The sequence below is a fragment of the Hylaeus anthracinus genome, unplaced genomic scaffold, assembly GCF_026225885.1.
Source record: "Hylaeus anthracinus isolate JK02 unplaced genomic scaffold, UHH_iyHylAnth1.0_haploid 11978, whole genome shotgun sequence".
Classification (NCBI taxonomy): domain Eukaryota; kingdom Metazoa; phylum Arthropoda; class Insecta; order Hymenoptera; family Colletidae; genus Hylaeus; species Hylaeus anthracinus.
In genome coordinates, this window is record NW_026534326.1 from 4,677,310 (window position 1) to 4,700,366 (window position 23,057).

Genomic DNA, 23,057 nt, shown 5'->3' on the forward strand with positions numbered 1-23,057 from the left:
GACTTACCTAAATGCAAGCTTCACCTCTGGACTGATTTCACAATTGTGCTGAGCTGGCTGCAACAACATCCCGTGCACTGGAAAACGTTCATGGCAAACAGGGTTGCAGAAATTCAGAATTCCTTGCCTGAAGAGCCCTGGCGTCACGTGCGTTCTTCAGACAACCCCGCAGACAGTGCTTCTCGCGGTCAATCTGGAAGGGAAATTGTAATTAATAATCTATGGTGGAAAGGGCCGACCTTTCTGTCTGAACGCGAGTATAATCTTGATCAGCACTTATTAACGAACGTGCAAACGGTACTAGAAACTCGCATGAAAAAATTGTCTTGCTTGGCGGTAGCTGGTGCCTCCTTTTGGGAAGAAGTAATAGAAAAATTTTCTTTGATTGAGAAACTATGTAGAACGATTGGTTGGTGCTTACATTTCACTTTTAGAGCAAAGAGGTCGTCCTCTTTGGAAAATTCGCGCAATTTCACTACCGCGGAATTGCAATCTGCTAGACATACCTTGCTACGGGCTGTTCAAACTACTTTCTTCGCACAGGAGAGGGATTCTTTGTCACAAGCAGCTTCCGTGACTCGTGGCCCTCTCGCTCGCTTAGCCCCCTTCCTCGACGAGCATGGCATTATCAGGGCCGGAGCAAGCATGAAGCACTCATTGCTGGATTTTTGTCAAAAACATCCTGTAATTTTACCGAAAAAGGGGCACTTTATCACCTTACTTATTCGCGAGGCTCATATTCGAACATTGCACGGTGGAACGTAACTTACCTTAAGCACGTTGCGACAAAGGTACTGGATCCTATGCGGGAGACGCGCTGTTCGTAACTATATTCACACGTGCACTAGTTGCTGGCGCTGGCGAGCGACGGTCGCGCAACAGCAAATAGGAAACCTTTTCGTTACTCGCGTGCGACTGCCCCCCCCCCCCTTTCGAACTCCGGCGTTGACTACGCAGGGCCGTTCCAAACGAAAACTGCGCCCGGACGTAGCCATCGAACGCGAAAATCGTATGTCGCCGTCTTCATTTGTTTGTCCACTCGCGCCGTACATTTAGAACTCGTTTCTGATTATACTACTGAAGCGTTTTTAGCAGCGTATCGGCGATTCACTTCGCGAAGAGGAATTTGCGCGTCACTCTGGAGCGATCAGGGCACAAATTTTGTAGGCGCCGACAGGGAGTTTCGCCGTCTCTTTGCCGAAGCCGAATTCGACTGGAACGAACTAGCGGTTCTTTTGACGAAGGATGGAACTTCCTAGCACTTCAACCCACCCGCAGCTCCGCACTTCGGAGGCTCTGAGGCTGCCGTGAAGTCTTTAAAATTTCACTTACGGAGAGTGATTAGCGACACTCCCCTTACTTTTGAGGAATTCACGACGGTTCTCGCACAAGTAGAAGCGTGTCTCAACTCGCGTCCGCTGGTTCCACTAAACGTCAACACCGACTCATTGAACGTTTTGACACCTTCTCACTTTCTTATAGGCGCTCCGGCGAACGCTATACCGGAACCATCTCTGCTGCAAGTTCTGAAGTCGCACCGCACTCGCTGGCAACTTCACCAAAGAATGCGCGATCATTTTTGGAAACAATGGGCAACTGAACACCTTCAACAACTCCAGGCTCGAAGTAAATGGACACAAGCGGAGCGAAACGTCCAATCAGAAGATTTATGTCTTGTAATAGACGAAATCTCTCCCCCAACCAAATGGCCTCTCGCTCGAATTCTCGTCGCTCACGCCGGCAACGACGGTAAAGTCCGGGTCGTAACGGTTCGCACGGATTATATGAGAGGGAGAGGGAGAGGGAGAGGGAGAGGGAGAGGGAGAGGGAGAGGGAGAAGGAGAGGGAGAGGGAGAGGGAGAGGGAGAGGGAGAGAGGTAGAGGGAGAGAGAGTGGGAGAGAGAGAGGGAATCTGAATAATTTGCGAATAGCTAAAAACGATTTGCTGTTTTTTTTCTTTTCTTTTGTACAATTACATTCACATTGTTTTCACCATGGACTATCTAAAAACAATTCTTAAGTTCAACAAAATTCTGAGTAAACCGTTACCGCTTCCATCTACTTTAAATTCCATCCGAAACACACATAAAAATCTTTGTTTCCTTTACACATCGGTATTTGCTTCGTCTGCGAAGCAGGAAATATCTTGCGTTAATTCTGTCAACTTAGCAAAATTCTGTTCGAACAAAGATACCGAACAACTACCTACAGTCAAAAATACCAAATTTGATTTAACTATCTGTCGAAAGAACAAAAAATATGAACTGTAATTATTGCTACCATTATATCCGTTTTACAGATCATATACATTAACACTATTCAATATTGCCGCCTCCAACCGAAAACTTACCCAAGCCGAAGTTAAAAATTTTACGTTAAGCGCCGCCTCCGAAAAAGTTGCATTGCATTTAATATGATGTATTTAATAGTTTAACCAAATTCATCAAACGGTGGTGAATAATAATGGAGTTCAAATAAAAATTATTTCATACTTTTCACTGCATTTTCCCATACTTTTAAACAATTATATCTAGAGCCAGTGCGTATTCATATAAATTGACTATAAATTATTTCATACTTTTCATTGCACTTTTTTCGAAGTCGGTTAAATTTTTTTTTCCAAAAAATGATTTTATTTCACTCTTTTTAGTGGCAATCTATAACCAATAGGTTTCACGCAATAACAATAGTTATGAACAATATACAGGATGACCCAAAAACGTTGGAAGTCCTTGAAAGGGGCGGTTCCGGGGCAGGTGGGGTGGTGATTTGAAAAAATTTTTCCTTAGCGAAAATGGTGTTCGAGGCTTCGTGAAGGGGATATTCCAAAAACAGAAACTCACGACCAATCAGAGCGCGAGTATGCCGGAGGAGCGCCTGCGGAGCCTACGCTATCGTAGGCGCTCCACGGTATACTCGCACTCTGATTGGTCGGGGGTTTCTGTCAATATCTTCTTATCGAAGCCTCGACCAACATATTCGCTATGAAAAAATTGTTTCAAATCACCCCCCGAAACATCCCATTCAAGGACATCCAACATTTTTGGGACACCCTGTATAGTTGCAAATGAGATTATCAGGAATGGTGGAAGGTTTTACAAATATGGAATTAATCGGGATCGGAATCGGAATTAATTAATGAACCAAGAAAAAAAAAATAGGAATTTTGCAATAAGATTTCAGGCCAAACATACGTGAAATAGTACGCTTTTTGCGATAAAATGTGATATAAAGTGGTAAAAAATAAGACAAACACAAATGTTTTGTTACGCGACCAACTGGAAGAAATATTCGACAAGATGCAAGAGATTTCACTCCGATTCATCAAGCCATCTCGGCATAATCGGTGAACAGACATTAAAAAAAAAAACCAGTGGAATTGACTAACTTCCTCCTTTTCGAAGTCGGTTAAAAAGATGTGAGATCCCCATAAAAAACTTCAAAAAAGTAAAAAATTACGCCAAGTACATGAAAAAGTGGAGGAATTAAAGAGTAATCATAGAAAAATAGAAGATCCCCCTAAAAAAGCTCAAGAAAGTAGAAAAAGAAGTGAAATCGAAATGAGCTGCCAGTACATGAAGTTGCTTTCCAGGAAAGTGCAAAGGCGACACTGTATAACACAATGAAAAATTCGGTACTTTCCAACTATTCGCAGCCAAATTGCTGTGTTCAACAGTGCAGACGTTCAGACCCTAATGACAACTCATGTAAACTGACTGCTCCACACTTTGGCGATGAAATGAAGAAGCTAAATAGTGTATCAACCACAAACTAAGACTGTTTAGACATTTGCCTAGATGTCCGCGGCCTGGAAGTCAAATGCTTGACGTGGCCAGGCAAGGTCAAGGTTTTGATGAATAAGAATTATTTTAAAATGTAAAATAATGAAAATGTACTCATATTGTCAGCGTTTTAAACTGACAAATTATTTGAAAGCCTGTGAGAGGAGGGGTATCTGCGTCAATGAATGTCCTTAGAAATATTTTAAAATACAATAAAATAAAAATGTACTCATATTGTCAAAGTTGTAAATTGACAAATTACCTGAAAGTCTGTGAGAGAGAAAGTACGGGTATTGATGATCTAAGAATACTTTTAATGTGTTACGAGCCAGGGCGATAGCGACGCGCGTGTGAGCCCAGCGAGTGGGATAGATTTGAGAATTGAACCAATACGATTAATTATTGTGTATCAATGGTGCCGAAGGCTGAGGATAGATTAGACAATGCAGACGACTCTGACGCGAAGTCAGATAGTTGCAGGAATCGGTATTTCCCAGTGAAGGGTAACCGTAGGTTAAGATGTTTGGTTGTGTTGGTTATTGGAGACAAACGCAGACGCCTCTGACGCGAAGTCAGGTAGCTACTGGGAATTGGTATCTCCCAGTAAAGGGTAACCGCAGGATAGGTTAAGTTTAGGAGTTCGGGTTGAGTACACAATGACTAAATCGTATCGATAATGAATACTACGCGTCGCGGATAAAGCCTCGTAACTTGTTAATTTAATAGAATAATAACTCGAGCGGTAAAGTTATGATGTTGTGGGGTCATTACACTGGCTAGGATTGGTGATTTCAAAGTAAAAGTTTGATGATTGATCTTACAGACTTTTAAGTTTACACAGAGAGTATATATTCAAAAATAACTATACTAATTACAAGTTTCCAGTGTCGTGTTGTCGCGGTTAGTGTATGAAGTTAACATTACCTAAGTGTTGCGCGGTGTTGACGCACTGGCGATGCGGGGGTCGAGAGTACTTTTATGGCCGTAATAGATTTTAAAACCGTCTTCGCGGATCTATATGATAACGATGATCGAAAGGAACTGAAGCCCGATCTCACTAGAGTACTACTCTACAGACAATCAATGTGTCTCTAACGAGTAACTTTTCGTACTAGCCCCCGAGCAACGAAAATTGTGGGTTTATATACCCCTAAATGTTGGTGGGGATCCGTCGGTGATTTCCATATTTGGAAATCTGACGGTTAGGATTTTCGTGGCTCTGAGGTGAGCAGCTGCGTTCCCTGGGAAAGGGTAGATAAGAAGTCTTCCCACGCAACGCAAGTCGAAGATGATGTTAAGAGTATGCAGCTGCAGGATGCACTCCAGGGAGACCGAGCTCCAAATTCCAGGAGGGTAAATAAAATAAAATTGATGACCGCGAGCTTAGGGAACAAACAGCGAATTTCTGTATACGTAACAAATGAAACACATACGACAAACAAAATCCACACCAGGCCTAACATATCGGAATGTGTATTCCATGATATATGGAAATGGAAGGATCAAATATTCTCCAGGGAATATATATGCGAGGCTCTAAAAAAATGGAACAATATAAGAAATGGAACCACAATTACAGGGGAACCAAATAACAAAAATTGGACACTGGACAGTGAAACAGGTAAATTAATGAATGACAAAGCAGTCCCAATCAGTATGATAGAAAAGGTTCTCCTAGATAGCCATAATTTAATAACCAACAATACTTACTTCACAGACGGGAGTAAAATCCCGGGTAAACAATCAAACGGCATAGGGATAATTATTAATATGGGAGACAGCTGGCTCGAATATGGTAAGGCAGTTTCAACCGCCATGACCATTTTTACACAGAAATGGTGGGAATATTGAAAGCAATGGACATACATAGAAGAATAAGAGAAAATAAAAATTGCCTAATCCTAACTGACTCGGCATCAGCAATTAAAGCGTTGGAAAGTTACTTAACAAACAACAACTGGAAAGAAAATAACCCATGGACAATCCACACTGGGAAAATGTTAAAAGATAGACAAAACCCAACGATTATTGGATGGATTCCCGGTCACAAGGGAATCGTAGGTAATGAAGCAGCAGATTCAAGAGCCAAGAAAGAAACGGACAACACACCAGATACAAAGTTTAAAGTTCCGGCGTCGGACATTATAATGAAGATAAAGGAACAATGCTGGAGCAGTTTCAAGAATAGAATGAGATCGAGAGGAGATCATAAGAAGGTAAGGTTTTTTAGAGAAATCAGTCCCGACCTACATAGGAAAAACTATAAACTATGGTTCCACAAATGGAGGCACAACCTAGATAGAGAGACGATAAGGGTAATATCAAGGATTCGGGCGAATCATTACAGTTTAAAGGAATCACTAGCCAGAAAGAATTTTATAAGCTGTAGCAAGTGCGATTGCAACCAAGCGGATGAAGATATCGACCATATAGTATGTGAATGCGGCTTGTACAATTAAGAGAGAAGTTTAATATGGGAGAAACTGGAAAAGGAAATAGAGTTGGTAGGAAAATCAGTGATAGAGTTAATAAAACTCAATAAAATTAAGATTGTTGGAAAACAGTGTGCGCGTACGCAGATATGCGTGGCAGAGCGCGTGTGTGCGTGTGTGTGTGTGCACTCTCCTTCTCGAGCGCGAGCATGTAAGAGAGGAGCTGATTGATACGTGTGCGCCTACGCAAAGTACCTGTCTGTAGGCTGTGTGTACAGCGAGCGGGGCACAAGGTACAAGCCACGTGGTGGCTCGTCGTCTTTCCGAAGCCTCGTGGCCGTTTTGCAATCCGGAGAACATAGTTGCGTCATCGCACCTTCGCTACGGACTCGTTGCTGTCTAGCTGCACCATAGTTGCGTCATCGCACCTTCGCTACGGACTCGTTGCTGTCTAGCTGCATCATAGTTGCGTAACCGCATCTTCGCCTCGACTCGTGGCTGTCTATCCTCATCGTCGCTACCGCCGCATCGAGCTGACGTTTATCTCCGTTGGGAGCAGAGTCGACGATCGGGAAGAAAAACGGCTAACCTCGAGACCTGCGCTGCGAGCCCTGTGCGTCTCAGGATAAACGCCGAGGAGCAACACAGGTAACGAGTCGACTCAAGGGCAGGCCTGAAGACCCCCGAGAGTCAAGCAGAGAACAACCACGCGGCCCCTTGTGCAATACGGTCAAACATTTATTTTCCTTTATGTTATTTGCGATAGTTACGTAATTAGTTTACCGCGCGTATATCTATATATATATATATATATATATATATATATATATATATATATATATATATATACATTAAGGAAATGTGTTATTAATGGTAATACGTCCGTGTTCAGTACTCAACCTAATTTCCCTATCTCTCTCTATTTTTAGTTTGTATTAGTGTAGTTGCTCCGCCTCAGTGTGCTCTGGAAAGATCGAGCACGAGACGTCAACAAAGATTATGAAGACCATAGTTAAGTTTTTAAAGTCTATTAATAAAAGAATATAGTAGTAAGAAAAATGCCGAAATAGCACTTAAAACCAAATAATCTGGGTATATGAGCAGGGTATTAATGAGTCATACAAAAGTACCAAAGAAGGAAGAAACAAGCGGTACAAAGTTAAACAATATTATTTAGATTTATAGGTAAAGTTCGCTTCCGCTTCGTTGGGGAGTCGGGGCGAAAGCCCCCGCGGACAAAACACTGGTATGAATGTGTGTGTGAATGGGCTGTGACCGGTGTCTCATGGATATTCCCGAGAGACTAGCTAAGGGGGGAGTAGTAGCCCCCCGACCAGGGCGGAGAGTGATGTTAGTAGCTGACCTGTGCGTTAGTAATAAGGGTAAACGTAAGTCAGGGTAAACGTAAAGTCCCGCGAAAGCCCATGTTAAACGTGGGAGAACCGCTCACTTAGCCGCTGACTGGAGCCAATCTCAGGGTTGAAGTGAGATTACCGGGCGCAGGAATGGAGGCTTACCTGGTCAGTATTGCCTCATACCCTGAGCTGCGGGGGGTAAACCGTAGCACCGTCTAGCCCGAGGTTTGGGTCTGGCATCTACTCGGATTGGGTGTCGCCCACTCGATAGAGGTGACGGAAAACCTTTAACATCAATTATGGCGCGGGCCTATCCCGTAACATTTTTTCATAGAGTCATATCGGTATCGATGGGGTGTGACCGCCTGACAAACCGCTTCTCGGTTTCGGTGTCGCTTAATGTTAGGGCTTTCTTTCCGGCGGATAGATCCCCCACTGCGGTGAGGGTCCCATGAAGGGCGAAGCCGAAGAAGTTTTTCTACATTATGGATACACTTAAAAACAATCAAACAGAGGAAGGAAGGTGTGTAGAGGGAAGACCTGCAGAGGTATCTCGTCGCGGCAACGCAACGCCTGTTGTTGTGCTGAGGCAATCCGCGGTGGTGCACAGCATAGCCGTAAAAGGCGGTAGTGACCGAGATCGGTCCCCGGTGCGGGCGTCGGACAATGGGTAACGGCGATCTCCCCCATCGCCTTCGCCATCCACCGCCGCAGAGCTGGTGCCGGAGGAGGACGGCATGCGGCTCCGCAGTGGGGTTTCGACTCCAGCGGAGGACTGCGGCCGGCTCCGCAGCGGAAAACCGAAGGCCACCGAGCGGAGAGGAAAGTCCAGGAATGCCTGATAGTACTGAACCCCACGGCGCCCCCTCGTCGGCCGAGTAAATCGGCCATACTCCTGCCCGGAGGAGGGGAAGCTTAGCCGCGAAATGCGGGGTAACCCGACTGCCGATGTTGCGGCGCTGGTCCTAGAGCGGCAACAGGACGTGGGGAGGGTGGCCGTCTTCTCAAAGGGGCTTAAAGGTAACCTTGTACGTGCCCTGAGAGTGGCGGCCTTAAACACGCGGGTGACGGTGTCGGAGCTAGCGACCAGGTCGGTCAGCGCCGCTACACGCGAGTTGGAGGCGGAGCACGGGTCTCTCCGTGGTCACCTCGCTGAATTGCGGGCCGAGGTCGAGCGGCTTTGGCAGGGCATAGAGGTGGGGGGGAGGGGGGGGGGAAGCAGCAATCGGGGCCGCCCCTGTGAAGAGGCCCGGAAAGAAGAAGAGGGCGGCGGAGGCCTCGGCTCAGTTGCGGCCTTGGCAGCAGTCGACTGGATCGAGGCCGTCGAAGAGCGGCACTAGAGAGCCGAAGAAACCGGCGGCTATGGCCGAGGCTGTGAAACCACCTGGCGGGCGCAATGGCACCCCGGTCGCGGCTGCTCCGACTGCGCAGCACGAGGAGTGAACAAAAGTGGTAGGGCGTAGGGCCAACAAGGCCCCGAAGAAGGGAAAGGTCTCTCTCTCTCTCTCTCCCCCTCTCGAGTAGCCAGTATTAGGACGAAACTCAACTCGTTCGTATCGTTTATCAATTCTCAAATTAATATCCCAGTTTTAAATCGAGCACATGTTCATTTCATTCTTTTCCCCCCGGTTCTCTTCTCAGCATCCCACAGGATTTTTGAGTTCTCATCTAACATTTCTGGTCCTTCTAGCCGGATCCTGTGGAAAATGTGTTTGAACCGTGCGCGAAATCGTATAACAAACCGCGTGTGTAATGAAGAAAGTTACCTGTACCGCTCTGTTACTCTAACGTTCTCCGCGAACTCTTTTTTGCTCTATTTCTTACCGCGTGTGTATGACAGTGAACGTTGTGTGCCGAAGAAATCTAGACTCGCTCGCTGTAACAGACGTACATTTCTTTACGAAAGACTATCCTCCACCATGTCGGTTTCAGTGCTGCAAATCGTTGAAAAACAAACTGAACTCTACGATTTGATCAGTCGCGCTGCCGCCAACCTCAAAAAGTTAGAAATCAAGAAGCGTACTCCTGAACACGTTCAGACTCGCATCGAACTACTGGAAGCAAATTGGAAGCAATTCCAGGATAATCATGACCGGCTCACATCGCTAAAACGGAAAGATCGCGCTGAACTTTCGTATTTCAAGGACGATTTCCATGAGGTATGTGAAGAAGCATACGCCGATTCCAAGTCTAAAATGCTCGCATATCGAAACCAGCACAAAAAAAAGGACAGGGCAGATATCTTCGGGCGAATCGGAAACCTCGTGTGCGAATCACGCACCGAGCCCGTGACAGCTCTCACGTATACACCTGCCGCGTTTTTCTGGAATATATCGTGAATGGCGGAACTTTCGAGATCTTTCTACATCAATGATCATAAAAAACAAAGAGATATTCGATTTAGAGAAACTGCAGTATTTAAAAATAAATTTGTCGGGTGAAGCATTGCAGCACGTTGTAAACATTGACGTTAACGATGAAAATTTCGAGCGCGCGTGGCATACTTTAATCGATCTATACGAAAACAAGCGAGTGCTCATCGACTCGCACCTCTCGTCATTATTTTCCCTCCAACGCGTAACTCAACAATCGCCAACTCAACTTAAATCTATTCTCGGAGGAGTAACAGAGGCGCTCGGTGTACTTCGATCACTCAGGTGCGCCACTGAATCTTGGGACTGCCTTATCGTTCATATCGTGACAAACAAACTCGATTCGAAAACTCTGATGGATTGGGAAAAACAAATCGGTGCGGTGACTGAACCCGCGACATTCGCGGAGCTCGTAAAGTACCTTCGGAGTCGTATTTATGCTCTCGAAGCAGTGACACGCGCTACAAGAACAAAAAAATCGCGCTCAACGTCATTTAAAAAACCTCAATCGAGAGCAAAATCGCGTCCAGCTGTCGCGAATTCAATGAACGACGGCGCTTCAGATCGCAAACCAAAATCATCTACGTATTCGTGTACACTTTGCAAGTGCACTTTGGTGAACATTATCTTTCCGCATGTCCAGACTATCACCGCAAAACTATCGATCAACGACAAGACATTCTTAAACGAAACAGTTTATGATTTAACTGCCACGGTCCGCATCAATTTCGCAATTGTCGATCAAACAAATGGTGCCGAATCTGTGGGAACCCTCATCATACGTTGATCCATCGGTCAAACAACTCGTCGGAGAACCAGGGTTCCGCCGGTCAAAATCTGCAGAAGCCATGTGTGGTGGCATCCGTTTCAGCCGGTGATCAAACGTCCGCGCCTGTACATCCGCGTCGCGAAAATATTCAAGCGGGAATGTCCGCTTCGGCGAATATTGCTTTCTCCGCCTCGGTGAATTACACACCAGTTCCACTTGCTACTGCTTTAGTCAAGGTCACCTCGTGCTACGGCGAATCATACGAAGCTCGAGCCCTTCTGGATCAAAGATCAGAAGTCTCATTTATCACGGAATCTCTTGCTCAACGTCTCAACTTACCATGACAACGAATTTGTCTCCCGATCAATGGTATTGGTGCTCAACGTTCGACCGTCTCTCGTGGACTCGTCAATCTGACGCTCGGTTCGCTGGTAAATCCCGCATTTTCGCTCTCGGTAAACGCGTACGTTCTTTTGAAACTGACATCGTACATGCCGCCATGGCGAACTGTCAAAATCCCACGGCCACATCTGGAAGGTCTCGAGTTAGCAGATCCAGAGTTTTCATCAATGGCGAAAACAGACCTGATTCTCGGCACAGAAGTATACGACGCTATCCTCGAGGAAGAACTTCGCAAGGGCGAGTCCGGAAGCCCTATTGCTAAAAAAACCACCCTAGGATGGGTTGTCTCTGGTTCCATGTCATCGGAGCTTCAATCACATCTCAGGGAGCATTCTGCACAAAGGCTGCAATGTTCCATTGATGGTGAGCTCCATAGTCTGGTCCAACGGTTTTGGGAACAAGAAGAAATCGCTCCCGTACGAATACCTTTAAATCGTACGAATACCTTTAAAGCACAAACCGAAAGATCTTGGAAACTCGTATACATCGGCGTTACGCGCACTCTTACGTCAGGAGACCAAATTTGCTCTGAACTCATCTATAAAATCGGCATACTCAAACTTCATGAGTGAGTATGAAGCTCTTAATCACATGGTTCTCGTTCCGACCGAAACCTCAGTTCCTCGAAATGCCTTTTATCTCCCTCATCATTCAGTCAATCGAGAGTCTAGTTCATCTACAAAAGTTCGCGTTGTATTCAACGGCTCGTATCGAACAAATTACGGAATATCAGTGAATGACCTTCAATATGTGGGCCCAAAACTACAGACTGATCTCGCCGACGTCATAACCCGCTGGCGTCGCTACTTCTACGTATTCTCAGCAGATATAAAGAAGATGTACCGCCAAATTCGAATACACGCTGATGATTGGGAGCTGCAAAGAATCATTTGGAGAACTAATCCCGAGAATGCTCCGCTCTCATATCACCTTCGCACCGTGACGTACGGGCTAGCAAGTGCTCCGTATCTCGCGATCCGAACGCTTAATTAACTCGCCCTTGATGAAGGAAATCGCTTTCCGCTCGCAGTCAACATCATTCAACGCGAAATTTACGTCGATGACGTGCTATCAGGAGCAGACACCATTCTGGAAGCTCAAGAAAAAATTCGACAAATCCACTTGTGTCTCAAATCCGGATGTTTCATCTTGAAAAAATGGACCTTCAGCGACGAAGAACTACTAACAGGCTTCCCTCCCGACCTCCAGGAGCATACTTCGCCAGTAGCGCTCGAAAGCGAACAAATCTTTCATACGCTCGGAATTCTTTGGCATCCACAGTCAGACTCATATGCGTTTCCCCCGTGGACCATCACAGAACAGTTTCGAACAACCAAACCCTCCGTCCTATCACGCGTATCTCAAATGTTCGATCCTCTCGGATGGATTGCGCCTGTGGTTGTTCGCGGGAAAATCTTTATCCAAGAACTATGGTCAGCGAAGCTTAGTTGGGATGAGCCTCTGCCTGAGGAATTGGTTACACGTTGGAATAAATTCGAAAAAGATCTCCTAGACATTTCCTCAATTTCAGTGCCTCGGTGGCTCGGATACAGCGCTTCCTCATCCGCTGTCGAGTTGCACGGGTTCTCCGACGCGTCTCAATCAGCTCTTGGAGCAGTGATTTACCTTCGTGTGATGACAGACTTCAAGGACGCTCGCGTCACGCTTGTAAGCGCAAAGACCAGAGTCGCTCCTCTTAAAAGGGTGAGCATTCCTAGACTTGAACTCTCAGCCGCACTCCTCTTGGTTCGTCAAATATCAATAATCCGCAAAACGTTCGATTTCGAAAGTGTTCCCATTCATCTGTGGACGGATTCCACAGTCGCACTCGCGTACATTCGTAGCGACGCACAACGGTGGGCGGATTACGTTCGAAACCGTGTAATGGACATTCAAGAACTCTCGAATTGTCAGTGGCACCATGTCTTAGAGAAGGACAATCCAGCCGACTGTGCCTCGCGTGGGTTGTCCCCTACCGAACTGAAAGAGCACGCACTCTGGTGGAATGGTCCCGCGTGGCTCTCGAAGCACTCAACTCTTTGGCCGTGTTGGACTCCACCTCTAGATTCAGACATTGCCCTCGAATTCCGCAAGGTTCCCGTTATAATAGCGAATCAGACCAATCTTCCTGAAATCTGGGATCTCGTGGATCGGTTCTCGAATCTTAGGACTCTCGTCCGCGTCACAGCATGATGTTTTCGTGCCATCGAGAGATTTCGACGCCATAAAGACGCCGCAGATGAATGCTGGTCGCTGACTCCCGAAGAACTCAATAAAGCACGTCTCTTTTGGGTCAAAATCATTCAGACAGCATTTTTCAAAGTCGAAATTGATCTTCTCCGACGTGGCAAGCACATCTCAAAGTCCAGCCCTCTGATTCGTCTCACTCCATTCTTCGATAGATCAGGATTACTGCGCGTTGGAGGACGACTCCGAAATTCTCTTCTTGATCCTGACGAGAAACATCCGCTCATCTTACCACGAGAATCTGCGTTCACAATTCTCATCATCGACGAGGCTCATCGCGGCACATTTCACGGAGGAACTCAGCTTACACTCGTAACCCTTCGTAGAAGATATTGGATAGTCGGCGGTCGAGTCCCAGTTTGCTCATTCATCCATCGCTGTGTTCAATGCATTAAACAGCGAGCTACTCTTGGACAACAGCTTATGGGGCAACTACCCCAGTCTCGTGCGACTCCATCTCGCCCATTCCTTCACGCGGGAGTCGATTACGCTGGCCCTCTATCGAACCGCGGTAAGGGATTCCTGGCCGTAGATTAAAGAGGTATCGCGGTAGACCTCCTTCGAACGTTTCGCGATCGAGGCGCAAAGACGTACAAAGGAAATATCGTTCTCTTTGTTTGCTTTTCGTCATCAGCTGTACATTTGGATATAGCAACTGACTATTCGACCGACGGTTTCATCGCCGCTTATAAACGCTTTACGAGTCTACGAGGTATCTGTGCAACGCTCAGCAGTGACTACGGCTCCAACTTCATCGGTGCCGACAAGGAATTGCGAAAACTATTTCAAAACTGCTTCCAAAGAAGCAGCTGTTCTCGCCAACGCCTTAGCGAATGATGGAACTCGGTAGAAGTTCAATCCACCATCATCACCACACTTCGGCGACAAGTGGGTGGCTGCTGTTAAATCCGTAAAATTCTACCTCAAGCGAGTCATCGGAGACACTAGTCTCATCTACGAGGAATTCTCAACTCTGCTCTCACAGGTCGAGGCGATCCTAAATTTGCGTCCTCTGTTTCCGCTCTCAAATGACCCAACGGATCCATCAGCACTTACCCCGGGTCATCTTCTCATTGGTGCGGCAATAACCACTACACCCGAGCCTGCGGTCATCAATCTGCCAAGCTCTCGACTCTCACGATGGCAACTAATTCGTCAGATATTGGAACAATTCTGGAAGCGCTGGAGCGCTGCGTCCCTTCAACATCTCCAGATAATGTCCAAATGGCAACGCAGATCTAACGCCTTCAATAAAGGATCTCTTGTAAGATCTCAAACTCAACCCGTTCATATCGTTTATCAATTCTCAAATAAATATAACAGTTTTAAATTGACCACATGTTCATTTCATTCTTTTTCCCCCGGTTCTCTCCTCAGAATTCCACAGGATTTTTGAGTTCTCATCTAACAGAGACCACTCCTTAAATTGTATGATGGGTCCTTCGGGACCGATTATACAGAAAAATTTAAACCACTCTGCCAGGGCACAGGATCTCCTGACCCAAACCCTGGTCGAGTGGGGTGCCGGGCTGGCAGTGGTGGCGGAGCCATACAGAGTCTCCGATCATCCATACTGGATGGGGGACCTTTTGGACTCCGCCGCCATTGTGTGAAGTGGAAGGCCGGGAACCCCGCCGCTGGCGCTGTTAGAACGCGGTAAGGGATTCCTGGCCGTAGATTGGGGAGGTATCGCGATGGTGGCGATATATGCGCCGCCGAGCTGGTCCCTTGCGATCTTCGAAGGGTATCTGGACGAGGTTGGATGATCCAACTCCCGCTGCCTTCCTCGCCCGGTACTCGTCCTGGGGGACTTTAACTCCAAGGCTCAAGCCTGGGGGCCCCCTGGGACCGACGCAAGGGGCCATGAAGTTATCGACTGGGCGGCTGGACTGGAGCTCCGTTTGCTTAATACGGGCTCCGTCCATACGTGCGTGCGGCAAAATGGGGGGTCCATTGTAGATCTCTCATGGGCTTCCCCCGCAGCCGCGCGACGTATCTCGGGGTGGAGAGTGGCGGCAGAGGCCGAATCGTTATCGGACCACAGGTACGTGGTCATCGGCTTCGCCGCCGACCAGAGTGCCCCCCCACGCCGCCCAGTGGCGGCAAGGCCGTCACCGCGATGGGCCTTGAAGAGGCTCGATCAGAACGCCCTGATGACGGCAGCCCTAATCGTGGCCTGGCCCGAACGTCCGGCCGGGCCTGTCGACGGGCAGGTTGACTATGACGTCCATTTGTGACGCCGCTATGCCCCGGGCCAAGGTCCACCCGAGGAAGACGGTGTATTGGTGGTCGCGCGACATTGCGGAATTGCGCATTGAATGCATGCGCGTGCGACGCCAGTACGCCCGCGGCCGTCGGCGACGACGCGTAGATTTGGAGAGGGCTGCCCAGCTGTATAGGGCCTACGGCGAGAAAGTCGTGGCCCTGCAGCTGGCCATCAAACAGGCTAAGGCCCAGGCGGAGGGCCGACCCGCTTTCGTGGAAGCGGGCGTTGGCTGGGGAGGTGGTAGATGACTCGGTTGAGTCCGCCCTCGCGAGAAGGAACACCTTCGCACTGGGGAAGCAATCAAAGGAGAAGAATATCTTCCGGAAGGGGAGGCCGGTGGCGAGGTCCCCACCGATCCCGGCCAAGAGGTCTCCGCCGCGTAGGACGACTTCCGCGATGATAGTCGTCATCGGGAGTTCGCAAAGTCCCGGGCCCAGTGCGACGGAGGGGCAGCCTCCGCCCGAAGCTGTGTAGTGCACCGGGCGGCGAACTAGGGCTGATACCGCCCGGCATTGGGGAGGGGGCGGCGGCACCTGCTGTGCAGGGTAGCCCACACCGGGTTGTTGAGGGGGTCGCTGTCGAACTCCTAGAGATGGTCTCCGATATGGAGCCCAACCTGGCCTATTTGGTTAATAGGAGCCGGCAAGACCCTGAGCTGCGTAAACTCAGCTCTAAATGTCGCGATTGCATCGGTGCGCTGAAGAGAGCAATGATGCAGGAGCGGCTGAGTCGCGGGCAGGAAGGTGACAGAGGCCAGATGGAGAGTAGAGAGGTGGCCACGCAGACCGGGCGGGTCGTGGTCGGCTTGTTGAAAGGGACCGACGGGGTGGAGGATACGAAGAGGACGGCGGGTATCCCACCCACCGACAGCTCTACCACCACCGGGATAGTGGTTAGGAAAAAGAGGGAGCTTTCCGGGGAGGGGTGGACATCGGTCACCCCACGGAAAGAAAACAAGAAGAGAAACAAGAAGAAGGCCAGGGAGGAGGTGGAACAAGCCGTCGTGCCCCCACCCGTGCAAAATGCATAGGTCGCACGGGCTGCGGAAAGGGCTGCCAGGGTGCGACCCGGTGATGCCCCTGCCCCTACACCTAGTGGTGCCAATCAAGAGGGGGGCACAGTCCCCCCTCCCCCGGCCCAAGGCAAACCCACAGAGGGAGGATAAGGGCCCGAAAGGAGGAAAATCCAAGGGGCCCAATCCTAGCAGTACGAAGGCTTGAAATAGAAAACGGGCCGAGGCGGTCATCATCGCGTCCTCGGCCGGGGCGAAATATGAAGAACTGGTAAACCAGGTGGCTAGCCACCTGGGCGCCCAGAGAGGGGCGCTCAAGCAAGTTAGAGGAACCGCAAGAGCGAGGTCCTTATAGAGGTCGACCAGAGCGGCGGGGCGGACGAGTTGCTCAAGGCCCTGGATGGTAGCATGGGGACAGCCGTCTCGGCACGAGCGATTGTCCCGAGAGCAGAGGTGGAGATTTGCGACCTGGACCCCATTGTGGGTAGGGAGGAGGTTTTGTCCTCCTTCTGTACCCACTTGGCGATCGAGCCCACGGGAAGCGTCAAGCTAAAGGTGCTCAGGCCAACCTCCTGGGGGACGTAGATCGTGGTTTTGGAGGTCCCCCTTAAGTGGCTGGGTAAGGTCACCGACGTAACCAAGATCTGCAACGGGATGGTTTCGGCCCGTTTGCGGGTGGTTTCGACGGTGACCCGATGCTATAGGTGCCACGCTCACGGGCACATTAGCGGGGCCTGTAAGGCAAAGGAGAGCCTGTGCCGGAAATGCGACCAGCCGGGGCACGACATGATGGGGTGTAAAGCCACTCCAGCATGTCGTTTGTGCCTGGACAAAAGGGCAACTCCTAAGGAGGCCGAGCATATTGCGGGGGCAAGAGCGTGCCTCATGTATAAGGAGTACCTGCGGAGGAGCGGGGGTAGGTCGGCGGTGTGATGCGCATCCTGCAGATTAACCGTAATGGCTGCAGGATGGCGCAGGATCTGCTCGCCATGACGGCGGAACGTCTTAAGGCTGACGTCATCATGGTGGCAGAACCGTACGATATACGCCCGGACTGGACAGCGTACCTGACCAAAAAGACCGCTGTCTGGATTACCGGCTTCGGCGGGCTGAGGGGGGATATGACGGGGGGGGGGGGGGGAGCGGCGGGCGACAGGTATGCCCTGGCCACGGCTGGGGGCACCCCGTTCGCCAGCTGTTACTATACCCCTCGGCTCGACCGAGAGGGGCTGGCTGCCAAGCTGGAGATGTTAGAGGCCGCCGTTATAGGAGGACACCAGCGCTGGGTTGTTGTGGGGGACTTTGACGCGAAGTCCCCCCCATGGGGATCCCCGAGGCTCGATCCGAAGGGCGCGGCCCTGTACGAGTCCTTAGAGAGGATGGGGCTCACCCCATTGGATAGTATGGGACCGTTCTCCTTCGAAATGAACGGCCGCACGTCCAAAACCGACGTGCTGACGTGCGACCCCGGTACTCTGAGGGAGCTGGCTTCCAGCGCAATCCTGGAGGAGTAGTCGGCGTCGGGCCACCGATACTTGTGGCACGTGTTCGGGCGGACCGGGAACGACCGGCTGCCCGAGCGGCGGTTTGCCAGGGGCTGGAGGGTCGAGACCCTCGATCCGGAAAGGCTTACTGCGTCCGCTGGACGTAGTGTTACTGGACTGGATCTGGGGGTCCCTCTGCAGCCCGAACAGATAGAGGGCGTCCTGGATGCTATCGAGCACGCGTGTGCAGATAGCATGAGACCCAGGATTCCCCCGCCTGTTAGAGGCACGGCCAAGTACTGATGGTCCCCTGAGATCGCCACAGCACGTCGAGGGGTGAGCTCCGTCCGTCGGAGACTCCAGAGGGCCCGCCAGCGGCGGAGGCCCGGGGTCTCCGAACTGTTGGAGGAGTATAGGGAGGCCCGGCGTCGGTTGAAGATATTAATCATCCAGGGCAAGGAGAGAGCCTAGAGGCAGCTGTGCGGCATGGTGGAAAGGGATGTGTGGGGCAGACCCTACCAGGTGGTCATGAATATGGTCACCCAGAGGGTCCCCACCCCCTGATGCCTGCCGCGCAGCTAGGTGGCATTTTGCCCCGGCATACGCGGACGCGGTGCCTCAAGAAAGATACCAGCTTGGCAGGGATCTGGGCGGATTCGTCCGTCGGCCGATCTTCCCGATCTCCTTGGAGGAGCTCCAAGGGGCTCTGGGGGGCACTCACCTGGGCAAAGCACCCGGTTTGGATGGGGTCCTGAGCAGAGTCATCGCCAAGGTGGCCAGGTGGAACGAGGGGTTGCTAAGGGCTACCCTGGGCGGTTGCCTAAAGCACTCCTACGTTCCACAGAGATGGAGAGAGCAGAGGTTGGTCCTCATAAGGAAGGAGGGGAAGGACCCTGCTTCTCCTTCGGCGTATCGCCCATTGTGCCTGCTGGGACACCTTGCGAAGGTATGGGAGAACTTGGTTAAACGCAGACTGGAGGAGGCGATCGGCCCGCACGTTCTGTCGCAACATGGCAGGTACATTCGGTATGATGATGCCGAGGGTGACGGACGCCGGAAAGTATACTGCGGTGTTTCGCAGGGATCAGTGCTCGGCCCCCCGTTATGGAATATTTTCTATGACGGCGTGCTGAGTCTCCGCCTTCCCAGGGAGTGCTCGACCATTGGGTATGCGGACGACGTCCTCATTGTGGTCACCGCATGCGGACCACGAGACGCTGCATCAGAGTATCCACCCTTCTATGCGGCAGATTGGTGACTGGATAACGTCGTTCGGGCTGGAGATCGCCCCCCGAAAATGGTTAGGCCCCCCGCTCCTGGTTCCGGTTGAGGGGCAGATGGTCCCTCCATCTGAGAGTGTGAAATATCTGGAGGTGACCTTCGATCGGTCACAGAACTTCAAAGTTCATATCGAGACGGTCACCACCAAGGCCACCCGGATGATGTATGCGCTGGCTCGGCTCATGCCTAACATAGGCGGATCGGGCCAACGGGCCAGCGCATTGTATTACCAGGTTATGGAGTCGGTGCTGATCTACGCCGCCTCCATTTAGGGAGGGGCTATGTGTGTGGCAGCCCGATGCCAGAAAATGGTCTCTGCCCAGAGAGCTGGCTTCATCAAGGTGTGTAAAGCGTACCGGAGCGTCCCCAATGATGCGCACCCGGTTATAGCGGGCATATGCCCCATCATCCTCAAGATAGAGGAGAGGGGGCTCATCTTTCGGCACCTCGAGGAGCATGCGGCCGATCCGCGGATCACCCCACCGGGGCGATGTGATACCTTCGGTTAAGTTCCGCCCCGAGGGGCTGTGGTAGAGAGGTTTAAGTCAGTAAGAATCTGACACTACGCCCCGAACAACATCTGGGGGGGGGGGGTGTCTTATGTAAGATTTCCCCTTCACCACAGAACGAAAAAAAACGCCCAGGCGTGGAGGAATTTCTTTGGCTCTCTGAACAGGGATGGTGATGGGGCGTCTTCGCTCTTGGGCGCCCCCGCTCACGGAGAGCCTAGACCCTCAATTTCTCGGGCGTGTCGTGGTCGCGTTTTTTCCCCCTGGCGGGGAGCCGACCCGACCGTTGCCCTGAACGGAGGGCTGCGAAGTTGATCGGCCCCCCGATGTGGGGGTCACAGATGAGGAGATGGCCGCGGTTATCCGGTGACTCCGGGGCAAGAATACCGCCCCGGGGCCGGATGGGACACCCGGCAAAGTCTGAACCTTAGCCCTGGGCGTCCTGTTCGGGAAGATGCAGGCACTGTTCTCCACCTGCCTAGAATCGTGGGTGTTCCCCCAACTATAAAAGAGTGGGCGGATGGTCCTGCTGAGGAAGGATGGAAGGTCCGCGGATTCTCCCTCCGCGTACCGGCCGATATGTCTCCTGGACGTGGTGGGGAAGATGCTAGAACGCATCATCGCTTCTCGCCTCTCCAGCCACCTGTCGCACGTTGGTCCCGATCTGGCTGACTGCCAATTCGGCTTCTGAGAGGGCCGGTCACTCTCGAAGAGTGCAGTCACCCGTGGCGGGGTGTGCATAGCGATATCACTGGATATCGTAAACGCTTTTAGCACCCTGCGCTTGAAAGCCATAAGGGAGGCACTAATTTACCATCAAGTGCCTCCCTATCTGAGGTAGGTGATCGGGGCCTATCTGAGCGACAGGTGGATAGAGTACCCGGGCCGGTACGGCATGGAACGGAGGGAGGTGGACCGTGGGGTCCCACAGGGCTCAGTTTTGAGCCCGTTGTTGTGGGACCTCGGCTACAATGCGGGTCCCGCTTCCCGACGGCGCCAGTCTTGTCTTCTTTGCAGACGACACGTTAGTGGTCGCCGTCGAGAGCACACTCGGGGGGCCATCCCCCTTGCATAGGTAGGGGTGGCGGCTGTCGTCGTGGGTCCGGGTGGGTGGAGTCTGTGCCGGGGAGCATGAGGCTAGACGCACGCTTTCCTGGCACTGGGGCAGTTGGTCGAGGTCACCATGCCTCTTCCCAAAACCTCCAGGTCAGGAGGCGACCTAGCTGATGTTCCCTTACACCAGGGTGGCGCTTCGGTGTCCTCCTGGGCGGGGAATTTCAGCGAAGTCGGCGGGCTGCGTCCGATCAAGTCCACTCACCGCACCTCCTCGTGGTGCTCCTGGGTCTCCGCTTCAGCAGTCGGCGCTTGTTTGCGAGAACCGACTTGCTGGATGCGGAGGGCGATCGCGGTGAGCTCGCATCTGGCGGATCCTCTGTTGACGACATGACAAGTTTGGAGGCATGGGTACGGCGCCCACCCGCAAAGGGGTGCTTTAAAAATGACCATGGACAACCGAGGATTAAGCGTTTACGGTGCAGAGGGCGTCGCATCCCTCAGTACCGGCGCGGTGAAGAGTAGTCGACCAGGCTACCTCGCGTCGTTATCTTACGACTGGGAGAACCCCAGGGTGGACCACCAGGCCCCCGGGTTAAGCAATGCGCCTGGGGAAGAGACGTCTGTAGCGGGGACCTCCTCCGCTGCGGCGTCCTCCGGCGTCAGCCCGTCGTCTGGTTGGAGAGGGTGCTCCGCTCCGGCCGCCTCGTGGCGGCTGCAGACGCGTCCGGCACTGGCGCTGACTGCGACGGGTCAGTCAGCTCGGTATAGTCGGCGCGCTCTCTGCAGTCGCCGCTAAGGAGGAAGCGAGGTCGACCCCCTCGCCTGGCGATGGACGTCGCGGACCATTTAGTGTCCTCCGTCCGGATCTCCAGGTCCTGCAAGCCCCTCAAGGGCGAAGAGGAGCTGGCGGCGGAGATGCGCCACGCGCCGACCGCCGAACTGGGCTCTCGGATTTTCGAGAGTTCGGAGGCGGTCCTGAGGGTTGCGAAATGCTCCAACAAACTTCAGGGGCCGATGGTGCGCCAGCTGCGAATTGCAGCGGACACCATCAGACACGCTACCGTCGAACAGGCGAAGCGTGTCAAGACCTTGGCCCGAGAGGTGGAGCTAGAGCAGACGGTCGCCGAGCTCAGGGCCCGCGTGACCGAGCTGGGAGCCCGGCTTGCGCATGGCCCGGTCGCGCCTGCCGCGGTGCCGTCGTTGCCGTCGCCCGTCGATCCGGCGATATCGGTGCCGGTGCCTCCTTCGCGGCCGAGTGCGTCCTCGACGACGAGGTCGAGTCGGCCTGCTGCCTCGAGGCCTGCGCCCGCCGGTCCGTCGCGGAAGCCTGCGATGGGCGGCGCGACCCTCGCGCCGGACGTGGACGTCGAGGGCCTCATCCGTCGCCTCTGCGGCGAGATGGAGGTGCGCCTCGCGGCGCACCTGGGGGCGGTCTCGCTGGTGGCCGCTGCGAGCGGAGCTCCGCGGCGGGTGCCGCGGGCCACGCAGCGCCCTCCTGCGGGTCCCTCCCAACCTGCCCCCTCGGCGGTGGGGAGTCACCCCTGGACAGTCAGCGGGGAGCCCGCGAAAAAAAAGACAGGCAGGAAGAGGAGCGAGAAGAAGCAAGCGGGTGGCGCCGCTGCCCATCTTGCTCCGGCCTTGCCGGGCCGAGACCGGCCCCGTGCCGCGCCTGCCCCGGCTGCGTCTCGGGCGAGTCTGCGTCGCGCCCTCCCTGACCCGTCCGGCCCCTGAGACATGGTCGAAGGTGCTCGGACGCAAGGAGAGGCGTCCGGGGCGGCACGCTCTCGCACTCGCCGGGGCGTGGCTGGTTGGAGCTCAGGCCGAGCCGCGGGTTCGTCCGGCGCGTGCGCCGAAGAGGGCGGCGGAATCTTTCACCGTCGCTCCGGGCAGCGCCATAACCTATTCAGAGGTCATGGCAAAGGCGGTCGCTGGCGTGCGGTTACGGGATGTCGGCGTAACCGGCATCCGGTACCGCAAGGGGCAGAACGGGTTCTCCATTCTGGAGATTCCGGGACCGGACAGCGCTGCCAGGGCGGACCGCCTGGCCGTTCGCCTGGCGGAGCTGTTCGCCCGCACGGACGTGAGGGTGT

At 52.1% G+C, this 23,057-nt stretch overlaps 1 protein-coding gene across 1 annotated transcript; it reads left to right on the forward strand.

Moving 5' to 3' along the window:
- The first annotated feature begins 21,409 nt into the window (after positions 1–21,409).
- On the forward strand, positions 21,410–22,698 carry LOC128897004 (translation initiation factor IF-2-like). The gene is made up of 2 exons (XM_054160623.1): positions 21,410–21,729; positions 21,840–22,698. Exons 1-2 carry the CDS (start codon positions 21,410–21,412, stop codon positions 22,696–22,698), a joined length of 1,179 nt encoding a protein of 392 aa, XP_054016598.1.
- Positions 22,699–23,057: the final 359 nt, after the last annotated feature.